Source organism: Mus musculus, chromosome 11, assembly GCF_000001635.26.
Source record: "Mus musculus strain C57BL/6J chromosome 11, GRCm38.p6 C57BL/6J".
In the NCBI taxonomy this organism is placed as follows: Eukaryota; Metazoa; Chordata; class Mammalia; order Rodentia; family Muridae; genus Mus; species Mus musculus.
This window is the reverse complement of record NC_000077.6, coordinates 28893996-28915500: the sequence shown is the minus strand read 5'-3', so window position 1 is coordinate 28915500 and position 21505 is coordinate 28893996. Positions and strand designations below refer to the sequence as shown.

Here is a 21505-nt window from a genome sequence, read left to right as displayed (position 1 = left end):
AACAACGTCAAAGGTCCATCACACACTTTTAGAAGTACCACAATATATATTTTTTATGGTTGACAGTTTGATGTTTGATAAATCTACCCATGAAAAAATTAATGCTTCCAATAAACATACATTCCAGTATCTATTTTCTTATATTGTTCAGATCCTAAATGCCAAGTTCATAAATATTTGTTATTAGACATTTGGACTGATATGGTCTCTCAGCATACAGTTGTAAAGGGTTAACTGGGCTATTTACTATTTTTTAAATGTTTTCTGTTAAATTCCTTGACAATTATAGCATAAGCCTCTGAGACCCATACAGAGTCTTGCTATGTTCCAACACACAGAAAATACATTGAAAAGGCATTTTTCCCTTTCTGCACTAGATTCCTTCTGCCAGTCTTAAAATTATGCGTCATCCACGACTCTGCACTCTGAAAGGGAAGAACCATGTGCACTGTTAGCAGAAAGTTTATACATTTGAACTTGTAGCAACCTTCTTCAGCAGTGCCTCTTCAGCACTTTATCACACTGCTGACTAATCGGGGTATGTGTATCTATAGATCTATAGTCACAGTTTTTGATCCACCCACAGAGGACTAGTACCAAGGTTAAAAAAATGTTTCCCATTTCTAAATGATGTGCTTTAAGAAACAGATTAGCTACTGTCTTTTCAGCAATATGACCCTGAGGTAAGCTGATGGAAACCAGTTGCAAAGGAGCATAGGACACCAGAAACAGTACAACATACCACAAGGCTGTCTTTTCCTGGAGGCAGGATAGCAGTTCTCGTAGGACTTACCCACACAAGTGTAGTTGTTTGCTGCCAGCTGAAACCCTGGACTGCACTGGCAGTAGAAGGAACCAGGTGTGTTAACACATCTTTGGTGGCAATATGGAGGCACTGTGCATTCATCTATATCTAAAAAGATGACACAGACACAGAATCGAGTTGTTAGCTGGGCATAGTGATGCATGTCTTTAATTCCAGCGCACAGAAGGCAGTGAAGGGTGGGTATCCGTAAATTTGAGGCTAACCTGGTATACAAAGTAAGTTCCATGATAGCCAGAGCTACATAGCAAAAACCTGTCTTGAAAAAAACCAAACCAAACCAAACCAAACCAAACCAAACCAAACCAAACCAAACCAAACCAGCTAAAACAAACAAACAAACAACAAAAATAGAACCAAGTTGTGTCTTAGCAAATTCTCAGTGGAGATAATGTAGAAACCACGTCTTAGGAAGATCTTGAGTTAAAAATAATCTTCCACTGTCCCTCCCTCAGTCTCTCTTGTTTACCATTTCTCTTAAAATTAGGATATATGCGTTTTAAATATAAGTTGTTCATTGGTAAAGTAAGACAATAAGAAGAAACACCAATGTCGCACCTATGACAGCAGAAAATAAATGAGTTGAGATGTAAAGAGAAGAGTAATTAAGACTGTTCCACACACACATGAGGATGTCAGCTTGCTGCATCAAAAACTTAATTAAAACGAGGGAAAGAATGAAAGGATGCAGCACATAAGTAAGAGAGAAGCGATGTGGGTGGGATCAGCTGGTGACTGCTGCTTTGCTGTTTAAACATTTATATCTTGATGTCTAGAGCATGATAGGAAAGCTTGCCATGTGTATCTTAGGAAGTTTTGTGAGCATCAAATGAAAGAACATCATGAAAGGAAAGGATGCTACACAAGTGACCTTTTGAGGATGTCCTGACGTTTGGGTGAAGTATTCCATCCAGTGTCCTCTGATAAATATTTCCAACTATAAAATGCTCGGCTGAGAACTTGCAGGGAGGGACTCTCTTAGAAGCAGAATAAAATATCATTACTTCACGACTATACTTTGTGTCACGTCCAGAGAAGCATGTGTAGTGTAATAGGATGATATTTTTCATAATTCAGGACTATAGAGAGATATTAATTCATGATTTAAAAAAAGGATGAAACAATGCTGATGCTTTAGCAATAGTGTGCTCAAATGGCCTGAAGTTAAGCTGAGTTTGAATCTCTGATCTGGCAATTTGCTCTCTTAGCTTCTGAAGCTTTCCTTTCTTCTTTCATATGGTAGAATGACTGGAAAATTTACATGGTACAGAGTAGGCAATGCATTTGGGGCATAGCAGGCAATGCAGTAGGAGGCATTAACATAAATGTGAAAATGTTTTTTTTTTTCAGCACACTGAAAAAACTAGTGAGAGATTTCTACATAGCCTTTTGTATCTGCTTCATGGCCCTTCTTGGGGGAGACCACCTCTTTCATGCACATATGATAGTTTGTGCTACCTTAGACTTTCTTATAGCGCCTGTTGTTGCTTAATATTGAGATATGTGTTTATTTGCTTCTCTGTCTCTCTGTTTATAGTGCTTCCTGGTACTGTATGTGATAGCCAGGTGCCACTATCACTATTTCTCATTATGTATGAGTGGTATTTTCTAATAGCTCCTTCATAGCAATGATTCTGTAAAGTTTGTTTGCCTAATCTAGTATCTCAGCATCTAGAACTGTTCCTGGCATACAGCCAGCTCTCAGTGATTATAGATGACTTAATGGTGCCCGTCTGTACAACTAGTAGATATTCATTTTACAGAATTGCCCTTGACTGCGGCTGTATAGTCATAACTAAACATATATTCTGAATCTGTCTAGCATGAAATACAGGAATAATTATATTACTCTTCAGAGTGAAAAGATCAATAATAGAAAGGTGTACAAGAGACAGAGAGAGCACTGTGCTGCTCAGAACGGCCTGTTGATTGCAGTGGTCCATGGAGTATTGGATCAGTCCATAACACATACAGAAACTCAGAGTGCATGTTTAACCATGGCAATTGAAACCAGCACATTTTTATTATATGAGGTAAGAGGTTAGGTATGTAAATAGATGGGAAAAGGGAGCCAATCACAGTTTCATGTCTTCTACTGGGCCTCTTGTTTGAGCCAGAGTGCTATTTTACTTCAGTACATGCCAGCTGGCCTACTGATTGGAAATTTCTAAAAGAGTTCTATTTCATCTTAACTTGATGAGGAAGGAGAGACTAATTAGTTTTGGATAGAGCATTGCTTCTAGAGGATGTGACTCTGAGGTGGGATGTGATAGTGGAATAGGGGTTTTAGAGGGGTGTCTCATTGTTCTGGTAAGCATCTGTGGAGACATATGCACAGAATCATAACCACTGAGAAGCTGTGGTATAACTGCCTTTAGGAAGGCGGGTGTTGATGCAATACAATTCATGAGAAAGTGCATTTATGTTCTACTGAGGAAAGTGGAATTACCTTTGTAGGCAAGGGCAACATTGGCACACACATGATCAGATATGAATTCATCTTCCCACTTTCCAATAAAGGCTGTCACTCTCTGTTCCTTTGTCTTCAATTCACCCAGCAATGGGGTGTGTTGCTACTGTACTTTCAGGCCTTCAGTGTTTATTTTCTTGGCTAACCCAAAGCGCTCTGGCATCTGTGGAGTTTTCCAGCACTCTTCTTCTGCATCATAGCTTCCAGAATTACAAACCCGGTCCTTCCTTGAGTCTGGGTACCCATTCCAGCACCTAGACACAACCTGTGGAGGGTAGAGCCTGCCAGGGTCCACAAGGAGCGAAGTGCTGACATACTTGCGTCAACTTTCTCAGGTGGAAGTTGATGCTGGCTGCCTGTCCCCAAACCCTCACTTGTTTCTAAGAGAAAATCTGGCCTTTCCACTGGTCTGTGGTAAGAGGTTAGGTATGTAAACAGATAGGCAGAGGGAGCCAATCAGTTTCATGACTTCTACTGGGCCTCTTGATTGAGCCAGAGTGCTGTTTTACTTCAGTGCATGACAGCTGACCTACTCAAACTGTATTCTTCCATTCATTCAGAAGGCATGTAGGTGAGCATGTATGGGTGGTACTGTGGCAGCAACAGTGACACAAGCTGATATGGCCTTAGATGTCAGGGAGGTAGCCTCTCAGATCCCTCAGGCACAGCGCTTCATTCTGCACTTTAAAAACACCAGCAAAAACTTACAGTGTAAAGAGTCTTTAGACTAGCGGTTCTCAACCCATGGGTGGAAACCCATTCAGGGCTTGCATATCGAATATCTTGCATATCAGATATTTATATTATGATTCATAACAGTAGCAAAATTAAAGTTATGAAATAGAAAATTTTGTGATTGGGGGTTACTGTAGCATGAGGAACTGTATTAAAGTGTTGCAATATTAGTAAAGTTGAGAACCTCTGCTTTAGACTCTGTTAACTTACTGTCTGATGATCCCAAGACCGTACATGTGCTGAGCACTGCCATCCTTGAGCTAGCTCCTGAGTTGGGACTATTGCCAGGAATGAACAAGGCAATACACAGAGCACATAAGTAATCATGGACTCAGATGACTTAGTGGTAAAGGAGGCATTTGACCTCAGCATCTGTTACATGCATCTGTTACAGGCATAATGTTCTGCTGTGCAGTAGAAAATGAAGCCCCCAATCAAGCAGTATGATAGCGACACAACTCCTAACATAAAATGTAGTTTTTAATTGTCTTTACTGTTCCATCCAGACCAGAGTTTTGCTTTCACTTAGTCTATAAACTAATATAATCTACATTCTATTTATAATATCTATATTCAGGACAGGTTCAACCTTAAAGTTCCTTTTGCTAGTTGGAAACTATGTTGGTATTCATTGGAAGAGCAAGACATGTTATATCATTCTTCAACCAAGTAGGAGAGCTTTGTTTTGATGTCAAAAGATTCTCAAAACAAAATTCTTAATATTGCACCGAGGGACTTACCCACACACTGTTCACCTCGCTTCTGATACCCAGGAAGACACTGACATGTGAAGGAACCTCGTAAATTGATGCATACTTGGTCCGTTCTACAATTGTGAGTCCCTGAGGTGCACTCATCAATATCTGGGAAAGACATGCAATACAGAAAGAATTCCAGTTGCTTGTAAAGCATGAAAATGCTCTTAATTTGCACTTTGGTTTTCTTAAACTTAATTTTACTTTATTCTTAAGAAGTATTATCACACATTATGTTGGAGATATTTAAAATGAAAAAAAATATTTTAAATGCTTATGAAATAATTTCAGAGCTTTCAGAGTACACCTGAGTTTGATGCTAACAATTCTCATGCCTATCTAGCACCTTTAGCTGCTTTCAGCTATAGCAAAAGTCTTATTCTGTCTTTTTCCTTATATCTGTCACACACCACTTAATGAGTAGGCCTGGGGCCTCCCCCAAGAGAGTTTTATACATTCACTAGATAGGGATATACCTATGATAATAAACAACAGCTAGTTATAGGGCTGAGGCAGGAGGATCTCCTGTTTTGCCTGGGCTACAGAGGAAGTTCAAGCCTAGTCTTAGCACTGTCTCAAAAGTAGAAGTAAAATGGGAATAGCAACATGCATGGATAACTATTTTTATTATGAAACTCAAAATGAAAAGCATGAATTACATCATATTATGGGAAAGATACATTTGTGTAGGACAAATACATATTTCTCTAGGACATTTTACTGTTAGGAATAATTGCTACATGTGTCTTCTGTTGGAGGCAAGTCACAGGTCTACAAAAGGAGGTTAAAAGTATCACAAAATGAATTATTTCTAGATGACCAGTTAATTCTGAATAAAACCAAGACAGGCTTGCTGAGGACAAAGAAGAGTCATGTTAGATCATTACTGTGGGAGACCAGGGAAATGCCTTAAAATAGTGGGCCAATAATCAATTAGAATAAGAGCCTCTAGCAACAAGAATTAGCTGTGTCCTCTGTTCCCATCTAAAGCAGAGAATGCTCTTTGTGTAATTTTCCTTTTAATTTTTCTGTGATTTTAAGTAGAATCAAATTGTTACACTTACGCTAAGCAATGCCACAAGGTAAGCAGTTGATTTTATAGGAAGGTTGTTCTGAGATAACCCCTCCACTTAGCTGAGTGTAGAAGTAATAAGATCAATTCTTTCCAAAAGAAGAGGGGAAGAGGACAAGGATACTCGAATATAGTACAGCTGCTCATTGCACAATAACCTAGTAAGACTTTCTTTGACACATAATTCTTTGAACCTGATTTTAAACATTTAACAGAGGATCTTGTTGTTGTTCTGAAGGGTATTAACACTATTACTGCAATGCTATTTCCCAATCCACCACAAAATGACCTTTCTAGGTGCAAGGCCCTGGAGCAGCAACTCTGCTGGGAAGTTACTGCTGCCTTTCATGCCTCATTATTTTCTCAAACACACTTGATGAAAACCTTTCTACTGGGGATTCTTTGGAGCTTTATAACATGCTAATGCAGAATTCCTATTGTTTTATGTCAGGATCATTTGCCAACATTTGCAGTGATAACAGCCCTGAGAGATACAACCCTGCTAGATTCAGCTGTGGCAAGTTCCCTCTGTCCAGGCTGGCCAGAGATCAAGGACTTGGGCCTCTTGACACTGCTGAGGGAGGTCTGGTCAGTGACAGAGGCTTTTATTTTTGCAACCACGCTATGCAAACTACCTCCACCCAATCGTGTTCTTCATATCCTGCATTTTTTTTCCTACTTTCCCATCATATGTTTGGAGTGTCTTTGATAGACTAACATTTCCACTGGGATCAATGTATCACGAAAAAGGTTTTGAGCATACAAACCTGCACAGCACCTTCCTAAAAGTCTGCTTTATTTAGCTTCTGAAAAGAATTATTTAACAAAAATATTTGGTGAGTTACAGAAATTTAATAAAAGCAAAGTCCCAAATACTACTAGTACTGCCACTCCTACTACATTGTTTAATTTCTTTACCCAAAACAAAGGAAAGCTGAGATGGGACTCACTTTGATCACAAGTTAACTGACAAATGACACTTTCCATTCACCAGGACTTATAAATGCTAAAAGCAGCTTCATCTACTTTTGTGTTTATAGCCGCTCTGATTACAGTGTAGAATATTCATTCTCCTGAGCCCCCACAGTTAGCAAGTTATTTAATGCTGAAGAATATCAACAGGCTGAATGTCTGTGGACTGTTTTTACTTAAACTATCTATTTAAATGCCATAATGCTATTATTTTGAAGACCCATTATTGCTTGTTTACACACCCACACAGTCATGTTAAACCATGTTTCTAAACTCTCTTGTGCTCCTTTTTTACTTGCCTGTATTTCTTTATTATCAGAAGGTGCAGTATGAGCCGTTGCTCACTAAGCCACTGCAGCACAGTCATTGCTTTTGACTCTGTTGTTTGTAGGCAAAATTAACTTCTTACATCTGCATGGGCAATGCCCTGCTTTATTTGACAGGAAAATGACTCAGGTCAGCCATGTTTTCCTGAGAATCTAGGAGCAAGTACTCTGGGGAAAGGGTTTTCTGTTTTTGTTTTTAATTATCGATCATTTGTCCTTGACAGTTAAGCTCATTTTTTCCTGCTGACTACAATGCATGAAAAGTGATGGATTTTCAGTAAATGTTTACCCAATTAATGGATGAATGAATCATTACTGTTTCCTGGGAATTGGTGTTCAGAGTTCACAGAAAGTAAGACCTAGTGTTTTAGGTTATGGAAATAAAATTCATAAGACAGAATAACAGGTAAGAGCCAAGGAGCACAGCAGAATCAACAATTTGCCTTTGACTGGCAACAACGTAGGACTCTTGCATGAAGAAGAGTCACTAAGACTGGGATCCAGCACAAGGGGAGGCCCCAAGGCCTGACACTATTACAGAGGCTCTGGAGCACTCACAAAACAGGACCTAGCATGACTGCCTTCCAAAAGACCCAACAAGCAGCTAAAAGAGTCAGATGCAGATATTTGCATACAACCAATGGACAGAAACTGCTGATCCCTGTGGTTGAATTAGGGAAAGACTGAAAGAAGCTGAGGAGGAGGGTGACCCTGTAGGAGGAACAGCAATATCAATTAACCTGGACCCTTGAGATCTCTGATACTGGAACACCAACCAGGCAGCATACACCAGCTGATATGAGGCCACCCAACACATATATAGCAGAGGACTGCCAGGTCTATGTTTAGTCAGAGAAGATGCACCTAACCCTCAAGAGATTGGAGGCCCCAGGGAGTTTATAGGTCTGGTGAGGTGGGGGTGGGGGTGGGAACATCCTCGTGGAGACAGGGGTGCAGAGAGGAGGTATGGGATTTTGAACAGTTAGAGGGTGGACCAGGAGGGGAATAAAATTTGGAGTTTAAAATAAAATAAAATTAAAAAAAAAAAGACTGCATCATTCAGAGTGAGCAGCATTTGCCTCTGACTGGGAGCAAGGTAGAGCAGTTAACTGAGCCACAGGAGTCTCATGGACTGAGTGTATCACTGAGAGTGAGCAGAAGCTTTGCTGAGGAGGCAGGTTCTGAAGGGCAATTCAAAGGTGATGAGCTGGTATGGGGAGGAAGCTGTCTCTTAGAAGACAGGCCCCACAGAAAGAGACCCAGGAACTGCAGAGAATGGCAGCGTTCTGAAGTCAGCATGATTGTAGGAGATGTATGTGAGAAACCTGGTGCTGCGTCTGGCAAACTGTGCTCATAAAATGTTTGCTCAAGTCATTAGACAAATTCAGAGACTTTAATGTGAGATTTTTGAGGGTTTGTATTGAACACCATAGCACATAACTCTTAAAGAAGCAGCCATGGACTAATGTTAACATTACCAAGGTTGGGGGGGGGGAGGGGGAGGGAGGCAAATAACGGAATGTGATTCCTAAAATCCTACAATACTTTTAATCATTCTGATATATGGAGATTAGCTAAGGGCATTATTTAGTAATTTTCACACACACACACACACACACACACACACATCTACATTTCCGTTTTTGTGGTTTATAAAATGGTAGGTCTCCATCTTCTTGGTGCTTTAAATAATCCAACATAATAATCTTTGGTGAGCTCTCTAACAGGCTGGCCCCTAGTCAGTGGCACCACAAATCTGACATTGTTGCACAGCTAATATAGGAATAGTGTCCATTCATTGGTGTCCCTTAGGCTCCTTCTTAGGCCTTTGTTCTCTGAGTTTGGCTCCTTTCCTGTATTCTGACTCATAGTTTCCAAATCCCTGACTCACCCTGCTCCCTCTCTTATGCAACGTTTTAATCTCTGCAATGTTCTTTCCATAATTTGATAACTTACCACGACATGGAGTCACTTCATTGTGTTTTATGGGCAAGGGTAACCTGCGGTTTGAGTGCTCAGTAGTGACACTTCAGTTCACTGGTTTTGTGCTGCATTAGTTTAAGAAATGATTCCCAACTACTTTTGAAGAAGTCACTGTAGACCATCAGTAAACAAACAAAGGAGAAAGGGGGTCAAGCTCTGGCATCAGTAAACGTTTTCAGTAAGAGGAGTTGAGTGGATGAGGGCTTTAAGGATTTGGAGAATTGGTTTTATATTCAAAATTATCCTAGAAGATAAGAAAGTCACAACAATACCTAAGGACATTGTGTTCCATATCTGCTTTACTTAGTAGTGCCTACTTGTAATTACAGTCTTGGTAAGCCGTTAAAGTTGATGATTGAAATCTATCTAGAAGAAAGTAGTAATACAGCTTTTTGTAGACATTTCTTAAAATTCTAAAACAAATTGGCATCAAGTAGATACACACTTTGCTATATGGAAAGATATTTTTTTCAAAACCTACTTTTAATAATGGTTCTTTTAAAAAAAATTAGATATTTTTTATATACATTTCAAATGCTATCCTGAAAGTTCCCTATACCCTCCCCCTGCTCCCGCCCTGCTTTCCTACCCACCCACTCCTGCTTCTTGGCCCTGGCATTCCCCTGTACTGGGGCATATAAAGTTTGCAAGACCAAGGGGCCTCTCTTCCCAGTGATGGCCGACTAGGCCATCTTCTGCTACATATGCAGCTAGAGATAGGAGCTCTGGGGGTTCTGGTTAGTTCATATTGTTGTTCCACCTATAGGGTTGCAGACCCCTTCAGCTCCTTGGATGCTTTCTCTAGCTTCTCCATTGGGGGCCCTGTGTTTCATCTTATAGATGACTGTGAGCATCCACTTCTGTGTTTGCCAGGCACTGGCATAGCCTCATATGAGACAGCTATAACAGGGTCCCTTCAGCAAAATCTTTCTGGCATATGCAATAGTGTCTGGGTTTGGTGGCTGATTATGGGATGGATCTCCGGGTGGGGTAGTCTCTGGATAGTCCATCCTTTTGTCTTAGCTCCAAACTTTGTCTCTGTAACTCCAGAAAGATATTATGGAAAGATGTTATTAAAGAAGTTGGATTTCTAATGCTCTTACTCCAAGGAGCCGCATGAAACAGATGTTCTATGATATGCAGTTAACAGGAGAGAATGGAGCATGGCATTTAGATATAGAATCAGCTTCCTGGTGTTACTAAAAACTGAGTGTTGGTTCCAACACTGAGGTTCAGCTCCACTCAAAGTTTCCCTTTGTTCCTTGTAGTGTAGTTTGCTGGAGACTTCTCTACTATGAGCTGTGGGATAGCAAAGGATGTGCTGCTGTCCTGTGTATTTAAATTTTTTCTCAGGATTAGAGAGTATTGTTAATTGTGTCATACCTATGTTGGTCCCCGTGTTTCTTTTATTTAGAGTTAGATTCCTAGCTCTCTGTGTTTTCTGTTTCTCTTCCCAGTTTTTAGTCAGTTATCAACAATTTTTGTCAAAGATTTTCTGTTTCCCTTTGCTTCGTTTATAGAGTTGAGATCAGATTTATCTGGGCAAAAGGCCCAGTTCCAGTTAGCTTTTTACTCTTCTGAAAATCTCAGTAAGAATTTACCCAAGCTAAGCAGTTCTAGTGGAGAAAGAGATATTTACTGACAAAGGAGAACTGTCATCATCAAGGCCAGAGTAGATTTATAGTTCTAGATTCTTATCAATTCTGGCAAAACATAGGCAACAATTTGGTGTGCCTTAAATGATATATAAAAAAATCATTAAAATCAGCTTTTTGTCCTCTTGATGGTTCAGTTTTTGGTTTAGAAGGTAACCAAATCAAGTGTTCTGTAGAATTTTATGATATGTTGTTCCCATGTGGAAAAGAACATGCACATGTGTCAGGGCTGATCCTTCAATAGTGACGGTGGATTTTCATTGACAATGGACCCTTGCTCACTGACATTCCCATAGAATGAGAGATTTCATGTACAAGCTGGCTAGATGGGCTTCATCATATCATCAATAAACGTGAGAAGAAAACCAACTGGTTCACATGAATGTTGAATCTGTTTTATCTGTACTATCCACAAAACAAATGTACTCATTAAGTCACTGGCTGAAATGAAAGAGTAGCAAGAAAACAAAGGATCAAGTGCTCATTCTTTAGTGTCTTTGTGCACTGGCAAAGTGAGGCTGACCACACCCAGAGCACTAAAGCAACATTTTCTACAGATAAATACTGCAGAATTGGGGTGCTTTCAGGCATCTGTGTGAATGTGTCATACTCAGATGAGCTCTTTTTTTCTCAAACATAATTACTCAACAAATATGTTTAGGGAAAGATGCCCTAGAATAGGGAATTCTGTGCCCATTTGATCCAATTGTAACCTTGGGGAAGATAACTTTTTTGAAATAAGCAATGCTACCAGTCTTTGTCTTTGGGTAGTTCAGTTCTAGGAATGAAAACCCCTTTGTGTGACAATTCAAATTTGTTCTATGCAATTTGGTTTAAAAATTGATGTTCTTGGGAGTGATTATGATCCTACCTTTGTATGATGTATTTATATCCAGTTGTGTTTTGCTGGTGTCTCCAATTGGCCATTTTTTGGCCCCCAAGTCAAACTCTGGAGAGTGATAAGCTAAATAGAGAGCAACTCCACTTCCTGAGCCTACTGAATCTGCCATGAGCAATGTGACTTGAGTTTTGGTCTCCTTCCTGAAGTCCTTAAAGCTGGATTACTCAGTACCCACAACCAAAAGTACACACATTCCCAACTTGTTCCTTCAGGGAAACCATCACTTGGAGCACACAAGCTCCTGGCTATGGCAATGCCAATAATAACAAGCATGGCCTTGTGACCTCCTAATTACATGAGACCAGTTGTATTCTTGTTGTTCATTCAACATTAAGTAGATTTTGTTCCTGCTAAGCACACTGCCAAATGGTAAATGTAACTTGGCATTATTTGTCCAACTCATTAAAGGTCTAATGGCTTTTTAAAAGTGCTCATTTGTGACTCTTGATTTCAGAGCATGGTATCTTATTGATTATATTTTCCTGCCCACTTCATTACATATGATATTTACACACAATATCCCTTATATATTTTTCTGACTTCCAAATGTAAAAAGTGTTAAGGGAAATGGTTAGGTGTGTGAAACTCAAAAATGTTGCAACTACTTCTCTATATTTCTGTTTTAGATTCAGAATTTTTCAGAATAAAGAGTACTAGAGGATAGATGTGTGGGCAAATTGAAGTAAATAATGGTTGTAGAAAACAATAATTAGTTTTTCAGGGCTGGAGAGATAGCTCAGTAGCTAAGAGCACTGTCTGCTCTGCTAGACGTCCTGAGTTCGATCCCCAGCAACCACACGGTAGCTCAGAGCCATCTGCAATGGTATCTTCTGTCATGCAGGCATAGATGCAGATAGAGTACTCATGCATAAAATAAAAAATAAATAATATCCTTAAAAATAATTAGTTTTTCAGAGGCATAAGACACTGAAAATTAAAATATAAAGGAATATATGTGATTTATAAAATATTTAAAATAAATGGCTGGAAGTTGGCTCAGGGGATAAATCTCTTGCTAGGAAGGTGTAAGAACCAGAGTTTGGATCCCTGGGAACCATATAAAAGCCAGACATAGTAGTCATTTCTGTCCCCTCAGTAGGACTGTGGTGAGCTAAGATGCAGAGACAAGAGAAGGCTCCAAAGCTCAAGAGCCAGATAGACTGACTTTCACAGTAGTAAGCAACACAAAACTCACAACAAACGGAAGACAGAGACTGACAGCTGAGGTCTTCTATGCTTGGAAGGCAGGGGCTCCTGTATTTTCAGATGTGAAAACTCATAAATATGAATAACAACACATATGCACACAAACACATACGAACATGAGTGCATACAAACACACATACCATATACATTTAAAATATTTTAAAATGTGTGTGGGTTGGCAGTAGGACAGGTAGAGCTTAAATATTCTTTTTCCTGTATTTTAAGATACGTTTACTGTTCAGGAAAGTTGAAAACTTCCAATTTACTTTGGATTTTGATAAGTCAGGATGCATATTTAAAAAATCTCTAGGGGAAACATAAAGCTATAGTAATACTTTGTCAAAAAAGAGAAAAAAGAAGTTGGTATATGCAAGGTCTGTAGACAGCAGATAGTAGGATGGTTGTTCAAGTTTTACACATATTTATTTATGTGTGAATAGAAGTGGATGACATGCTATCTCTAAAGATAACAAAAATTGAGCAGATGGAAGGTTCAGTAATAAAAATGCTTGATTTGAAAGCTTAGCAGATGAGTTCAGTTTCTGGAACCATGTAGAGGTAGAAGAACCAAGCTCATAGTGTTTATGTCATGTTGCTCATATTAGATACATACAATAACAGTAATAATAACATAAAATTTAAAATTGTCACTTAATCAAAGAACATGAGTATACTGTTCAATTAATGCAATTTAACTGTAAGTATATGAAAAAAGAGAAATAAAATGTACTATATTTAATAAGAAAAAGTTTAGCTTTGTAATTTTAATATTAGATAACATTGACCTTGAAGGGAAAACTCATTACGGCATAAATTGGGAACAGTACTAACAACAAAAGTTAAGGATAAAAAATAACAAAACACAATCATGGTAAGATTTTTAATGAATTTCTCTCAGAAAATGAAAGAATCAACAAAAATTATTCAGAAATAAAGAGAAAATAAAAGTAACATGACTAAATTTTTAAAAAAGTGAATACCATTGTATGGAATACAAAGTGTTTTTATGTACTTTGAGAACATTAAAAAATTAGCCATAGATGAGTCAAAATAAATTTCTAAGAGTTTTGATATAGAGACTATGTTTCCCAGTGGGAATAGATAAGTGGTGAGCATTGACTGCATTCTCACTTCTTAACTACCATAGAGAGGAAGCTGAAACAAAAGGACAAGGACCACAGCATCAAAACTAGAACAGCTCTTGCTCTGAAAAAGAGGGGGCCATTTCTAACACTCTTATGGCTTAGAGAAGGTAGTAAGCATGAGAGTGGAGATACTGCAAGCTGAGTGCCGTCCAAAGTGGTGAGAACCAACAGTCCATGTTCACACCAGCTCCCATTGCTCTTCAGTTTTCTTCTCTGTGCTCAACCCATAAGAGTTACAGTTGGCTCAGAGTAGACTTTAGCATTTGAAAGGCCATTTAGAGGAAAGAGGAAACTATTTGGAGCATACAATTTCCAAATGGCTGAGCTAGAAGTAGTTAGAAGAAATTGAAGGAAGCTAGAGTTTAGTTTAGCATTCAAGAAAAGGTGTTACAGATATTAGATACCTTGATGCATATGGAAGTAATGAGTTTCCATCTTTGGGAGTATGCATATGGTACACTCTGGATCTAGGCAAGTGGCAAGGATCTGTCTCCTTATCTGTGCTTGAAAATAGCGATAAGGTGCTATATGCAAATGTGGCAGTGGAAAAGACTTTTTAATATTATTGGTGGGTCTCTTTAAGAATTACTGTAGAATTAACTTTTCCTTTAAGCTTAACAAAAATCGGGAAAAAATGAGCACTGCATTTATCCCAATAGTAATGTATAAGAATTCAACAGGATTAAGCATTACATATTATCTCATTTATTATAATGTGTGCACATCTATGTGAGTTTGTATAGTTGAGAAGTTAACTTTTGTCATTTATCCTGTGACATCTGACAAACTTAATAAAATATACCAAAAATCATTCATGTCTCAAGGGTCTATTTATTTCCTCTCTTGAGCAGAAAAGCAGCTTGTGGACTTTTTGCATCCTGTCCAGAACTAAGGGTTTCTCAGAAAGGAGGACTCTTTATTATTTATGATGTCAAGGCATGAGTTACTTAGTGATCAAAATATTAAATGTGAGCACCTGCCAACTTGTATTTCACAAAGGACCATTCAACTATTACTATTTTCCCTGAGTTACCATTCTATATACTTACGTTTAATTTTCCAGTAAATTGTATTGACAGAGACTGTGGATCCTTCCCCTCTTTGTGTCAAAATACTGTGACTGTTCTGAAAGTTTGAGCAACTCATAAGTATCAATTTGAAGAGTGTAATGTGGGGCAAGAGAAAATCCTGTTCAATAAAGCTGCTGTCCCTGCGGGAATTCTGAGTCTAAAGATTTCTGCAAACCAACATATAAAATGATCTTTGAACTTTTAAATAAGCCTGAGGCCTTTCATCTTATATCTCCTTGTTGGGAGTGGTAAGTTTTCCAGTATGTATTATTTTTTGAGCCACCTTTCAAATCTGAAATAATGGTTTCTTTGATGAGTTCTTGGGTTCCCTTTCCTAGCTCTAGTCTCATTTCTCCTTTCCAAAGTCCAATGTTGGCTCCAGGAGAAATCTGAAAAACTTGTCTTTACTTCACTGAGCTCAGGGTCTCATCTCACTTTTTCCTCTTCTCTCCTTCTTTATTTCCCATTGAACGTCTCCCTCTTCTCTCTAATGGGTTGGATTAACGGGGAGTCTGAACATGGACCCGACTTTCTGGGGAAAAGGGAAGGGTTGTTAAACAGTGAGCCCTTGATGTTTAAATACATTACTGTATACCTGAGCAGTTACCTATTTGCCAGGACTTTAGAGTAGCTGAATGCATGTTCAACAATGTTAACTGGAGAAAATCTTCTGAAGAGACGTTCACTATGCAGGATTTCTTAGTTGGCAAAGTACAAAGACAGATGGAACCATGCCAGCCATGTGTTAGACATGTTAAAAGTAGATGCTAAATAACCCAGTCTTCAAGGGAATTTCTTGGCATGAGTAAACACAGATTAAAAGGAGCCTGTGTGTTTTTGGTTCTCTTACTTTAATGGTTACTGTATATGACACATATATGGAGTATATCATATTACACAAATATGGAAGAAAATGGAAAATTTGAGCAATTTATATTGTTAATTTAAAAATTACCTTAGGATTATTTCCCCCTAGGAATGTCATATTTTATTTATGGAAACTGTTAAATGAAAGTTGTTGGCTTCAGGCACACATTGTGGTTAATGTAAATGATAGTGAGGCTGCTAGAAAGGTATATGGAAGTCCCCTGTCAGTGACTGTCAGTCACAGATCTCTTTATTGTTTGAAGTAGAGTAGTCATGCTGTTTTCTCAGTGCTAGTATTTTAAGTCCTAAATTCTCTTATTTGAGATGGCATTTTATCACAGTTGCTTAGAACTTATGAATAAGTTATACCATGAGTAAAGTTCAAAGGAGCAACTGTCTAAAGTTGTAGAATTGCAGAATAACATTTTAAAAATGTAGTTCATCATCAGAGATATGATTGAGACAGAAGAGTGAGTAATATGGTTTTCTTTTCTTTTTGTGTGTATTTGTGGTATGTGTGTGTATGTATGTACACATGTCCATATAGTTGTATACACCCATGTGTACAGGTGTGCTCACCTATGCATGTACCTATAGAAGCTGGAGGTCAATGTTATATGTCTCTCATTTTTTGAGACATGGTCTCTCACTGAATCTGGAGTTCCCCATTTCAGCTAGATTAGCTTGCCAAGAAACCCATGGGATCTATTTCCACTTGTGCAGAGTGCTGGGGTGCAGACACATCCTGCTCTTGGCTGTAATCTGAGTGCTTGGGATCCAAACTCACGTAGCAAGTACTCACCGCATCATGTCATCTCCCCAGACCAAGATCATGAGGTTTACAATCACACAGGTCTCTAATCTATACAGAATTACAGTCTTAACTTTCTGTCCTACGAAACTTATTTGACTTTTCCAAGTCTCATTGCCACACCTATTAAGTAGAGGTAATACCAATTTCATAATCTTATTTTGATAATTAATTGAAATAATAGTTTAAAATAGTACTCACTAAATTGCTTACTGTAAAAAGGCTAAACGTTGACAGTGGATCAAGGATACAGATCAAAGGGAATGAGAAAACTGCAAATATCATGATTTCTAACAATTTTCACATTGATTTGCACATAATTAAAGACCCTATTTTCATTTCATTGCTTATTCATGTTTTGAATATGGCTGATGCCTGATCAAGAGGACTATCAATCAATCTATAACTTTCCTTCCTTTTGACATATTCTAGATGAATGGGTACAAGAACAACTAAAGTTAGACTTTTTCTCATATTTATTTCTCATTGAGGAAATTAGAAACCTTAAAACAAAAGGTGTCTGGCAAAATAAATGTTTTGAGATAGGAAAGGACAATTCATAGCTCTAGGCCCCCTTTATGACAATGAGGCATTAGTGTTTATAAAGAGCTGCTTAGCAGAGAGTATCAAGCTCAAGTTAGTACTGAAATATACATCCAGGACAGTACAACTGTATGTGTAAGTTCTAGCTATTAAAAAGATATAAAAATAGATATTTGAGTGGCAACTTTTAGTTATTTAATTAATGTTAAGAATATTACAGTCACTGTCTTCCAAGGCAGTAACAAAATTATAACTCAGAACTAGAGAAGAAATAGAAAATACATTCCAATAGTGCTAAAATATTTACATATAAAGTCAGGGCAAGATTTTTGCATTTTTCTCCCCAAGGAAAATGTTCAGAGTTAAATTGAAATGAATGGGTTAGATCCACAGGCTATGTGAATCTCCAGTGAGGCGGTCCAAAGCAACTATAGTATACAGCATTTGGGCCAGCACACAGGGTGATTTGATTGACAGCTGCTTTCAGGTTCTGAGAAGTTTACAGGAAACAGTCAAAGATTATGGCATACGAAGAAGTCAAAGAAATACTTTGGGAAAGTTAGTCTTACAGACAGACCTGTGCTGTTTGAGAAATGAAATCTGTGCTGAATTCTCTATATAGCATCGCTACAAATAGAAAATGAGACCATTTTAAGTATTTAAAAGAAATTATAGACCATTGTTAGTAAATTATAATTCAGAAATTTAGTTTAAAAGTTAACACTGTATTTGTGCATTTAGTTCTTCTGTGAACCAAGAGGATATAGGACACTTCTCAGTTTATACTGAGAAAACTCATTATGTCATGTTTGCTCACCTTCAGGATTAAACACAAACCATTAACTTGACATGTGGCACTTCATGCTTTGACTCCTGTCTATTCACACCCTCTATACTGAAATCACCCCAGACAACTTACAGTCTTAGCAAATGCTTCTTGCTAGGCCTGGAACACTTTTTCTTTTTCTTCCCTCATTTCTGCAAGTCTCTAAAATCAGATTCCTACAACTTCTAAGATCAGAGCCCAGTTGTCACTTTCCCCAGGAAGTCCCTAAAATGAGACTTAATAGTTAAATGGCACAGTATGATTACTTTCCGCTTCCATATGAGAACTCTTTGTGGGCAGGCCCCAAAAGCTCTTATCTTTATTTTCTCAGTACCTATTATGCTTTGTTCATGCTCAATTCAGGCTTGGTGGATAATGGTGCATTTTAAAGACATGTTTAGGGATCTAGCAAAGGGATACTTTGTCTGTGGTTGGTGACATTTCCGCAACAGTGACAAAGCGAGGTTAAATCCTTCTCCCTTATCTCAGTCCCAATATGAAATATAAAAGCAATCCAGACAACTGGCATCATCTCAGCAGATCTCATTCCCAGAGGGAAAGCACAAGCATGGCCTCAGCTTACACAGGCCAGGCAACAGACATGCCAGCTCCTGTAACCTTTGCAAAATGGTTGTGTACTAGTCTTCAGAGAAGAAGGGCTAACAATTTAGTGAAATGAAATCTAAATTCAGCCAGAGTTTCTTTGGAATATCCCACATAGCATATATTCCTATGAACTCAGATTTATGCTTTATTAGCTCAGCCCTGCCCCTACTCCTAAACTATGCGTCTTTTTCCTGTGAAATTTGAAATTTATTATTGTTTTTTTTTTCTGGGAAAAAAACTCAAAATATTTTTTATTCACCCCCCCTTTTTTAAATTGGATATTTTCTTTATTTACATTTCAAATGGTATCCCCTTTCCTAGTTTCCCCTTTGAAAACCCCCTATCCTCTCTCCCACCCCCCTGCTCACCAACCCGCCTACTCCCGCTTACTGGCCCAGGTATTCCCCTATACTGGGGCATAGAACATTCACAAGACCAAGGGTCTCTCCTCTCATGGATGACCGATTAAGCCATCCTCTGCTACATATGCAGCTAGAGCCATGAGTTCCTCTGTGTGTTTTCTTTGATTGGTGGTTTAGTACCAGGGAGCTCTGGGTGTACTGGTTAGTTCATATTGTTGTTCCTCCTAGGGGTCTTCAAACCCCTTCAGCTCATTTGGTACTTTCTCTAGCTCCTTCATTGGAAATCCTGTGCTCTGTCTAATGGATGACTGTGAGCATCTACTTCTGTATTATTCAGGCACTGGCAGATCCTCCCAGGAGACAGCTATATCAGGCTCCAGTCAACAAGCTCTTGTTGGCATCTGCAATAGTGTCTGGGTTTGGTAGTTGTTTATGGGATGGATCCCCAGGTGGGGCAGTTTCTGGATGGTCATTCCTTCAATCTCTGCTCTGAACTTTGTCTCTGTAACTCCTTCCATGGATATTTTGCTCCCCGTTTTAAGAAAGATCTAAGTGTCCACACTTTGGTAAGACAAAACGGCAACTAACAGATTGGGAAAAGATCTTTACCAATTCTAAATCTGATAGGGGCTAATATCCAATATATATAAAAAACTCAAGAATATGGACTCCAGAAAACCAAATAACCCTATTAAAAAATGGGATACAGAGCTAAACAAAGAATTCTCAACTGAGGAATACTGAATGGCTGAGAACTGAATGGAATTATTTCATGAAACTTAGAAACAGAAATCATACCATCTTACGAATGTGCAACCTTTTAAATAATATGAATAAATAAATTGCTAAGGCAATAAAGTGTTCACCTTCCTTTTGTTAACTTGTTTGGAATCACTGGATCAAAAGAGGCACTCAGATGCATATGGCACTTAGAAATAGTTTGAAGCTAGATATTATTATGTTGAAAATAGTCTATTCATACCATACTACCTTCTAGCATTGTTACCCTATATATAGTACTTGAATGCCATGCAATTCTTTCTTGAGAAACTCATTTGCCCATCAATGAGCTTGATGTCTTTTCTATCCCACAGTGAAAATTAGGACATTTTAAACAGGTTTACCCATTTATGTGGGCTTTTCTTCTTCATTATATAGTTACCTGGAGGTAGTATTTTCATTATGTCACTCCTTGATCAAAATTTTTCTTAACCAACATTCAGGATACTACTAGTCTTGTTTTTATTTTATTTTATTTTATTTTATTTTATTTTATTATTTTTCTCTGTGCTCACAAAGGTTGCCTTCTCTCTTACTCAAAGCAGTGGCATCAGATCTATGTGGCAGCTGGAGTGTTTTCTTAGCAAAGCCCCAACCTCTTTCCTCATTTGTTTAATCCAGGTCAACCTTCATGAAACCCACTACTGTCTAAAAAGTCCAAACAGGCCACTGGATTGCAGTAGCCAGTGTCCTCTGGGCTGCTCTACTGCTACCATTTGGTATTGCCTACCTGGGAAGGAGGTTATTGACTTGTTGAGCTGAATCATTTGGAACATTTAATGTTTAAAAATTTGGCAGGGTGGTGGTGGTACACGCCTTTAACCCCAGCACCTGGGAGGCAGAGGCAAGCAGATCTCTGAATTTCAGGCCTGCCTGGTCTACAGAGTATATGATGATTACTTTCCCAGTTAGATTGGAAAGTCTTCAAGGAAGGCATGATACTAGGTAGCTGATACTGTTTGAACGAATGCTAAGTGAATGTTTCAGGGTATGAGTCTATTAATACAAAGCTATACACTGAATAAATGGAGGCATGAATAATACTGACTTAGGGATACATATCAGAAATATATTTTAAAATTTCACCCCAATTCATCCTATAGCAGAGAAAGATAAGAGTTCTTAATAACCAGGGTCCTGCAGTATTACTCCAATTTCTAATGATCCACCGTCATACCCATAGATTAATGAATCTTTCAACCTTCATTAGAAGCTTCTATTTGTAGTGGATGGTGAATAACAAAATGACACACCTGAATAAGAAACTGTAGAATGCTTAGCTCTAAACAGAACAGATATACCATGCACCCATCCTTCCAAGTCTTTGAGGTCATTGCAGAAGATGGAGTGAAAAGAATAAGAACCATAGACAGTAGATTACTATGAGGAACTATTGTCCTTTTGACAAACGGGGCAGTCTCATATGAACTCAACAGCAAGACAGCATGCACCAGACCTGCATAAGCACAAGCCAGACCAGTCCTAGCATGCACAGGGTGGTGGGCACTAAGTTTTGCCCCTAGCAGAGGAGCTGTTGGCAATAGTTAGCTGCTGGAAGAGGGAGTCTCTAAGAATGTTGGGTCCTGGTAAGTCAACC

General features: G+C 38.5%; 1 protein-coding gene across 4 annotated transcripts in view; it reads right to left on the bottom strand.

The window, feature by feature from the left end:
• Window positions 1-21505, bottom strand: part of Efemp1 (epidermal growth factor-containing fibulin-like extracellular matrix protein 1) — a 73590-nt gene that overhangs the window by 11243 nt on the left and 40842 nt on the right. For all 4 annotated transcript variants that reach the window (XM_030245798.1, XM_030245799.1, NM_146015.2 and 1 more), the window contains 2 exons: window positions 4769-4891; window positions 794-913 (listed from right to left, as the gene is read on the bottom strand). In XM_030245798.1, the coding sequence (XP_030101658.1) occupies window positions 794-913; window positions 4769-4891 (243 nt within the window). The remainder of the gene's footprint in view (window positions 1-793; window positions 914-4768; window positions 4892-21505) is intronic.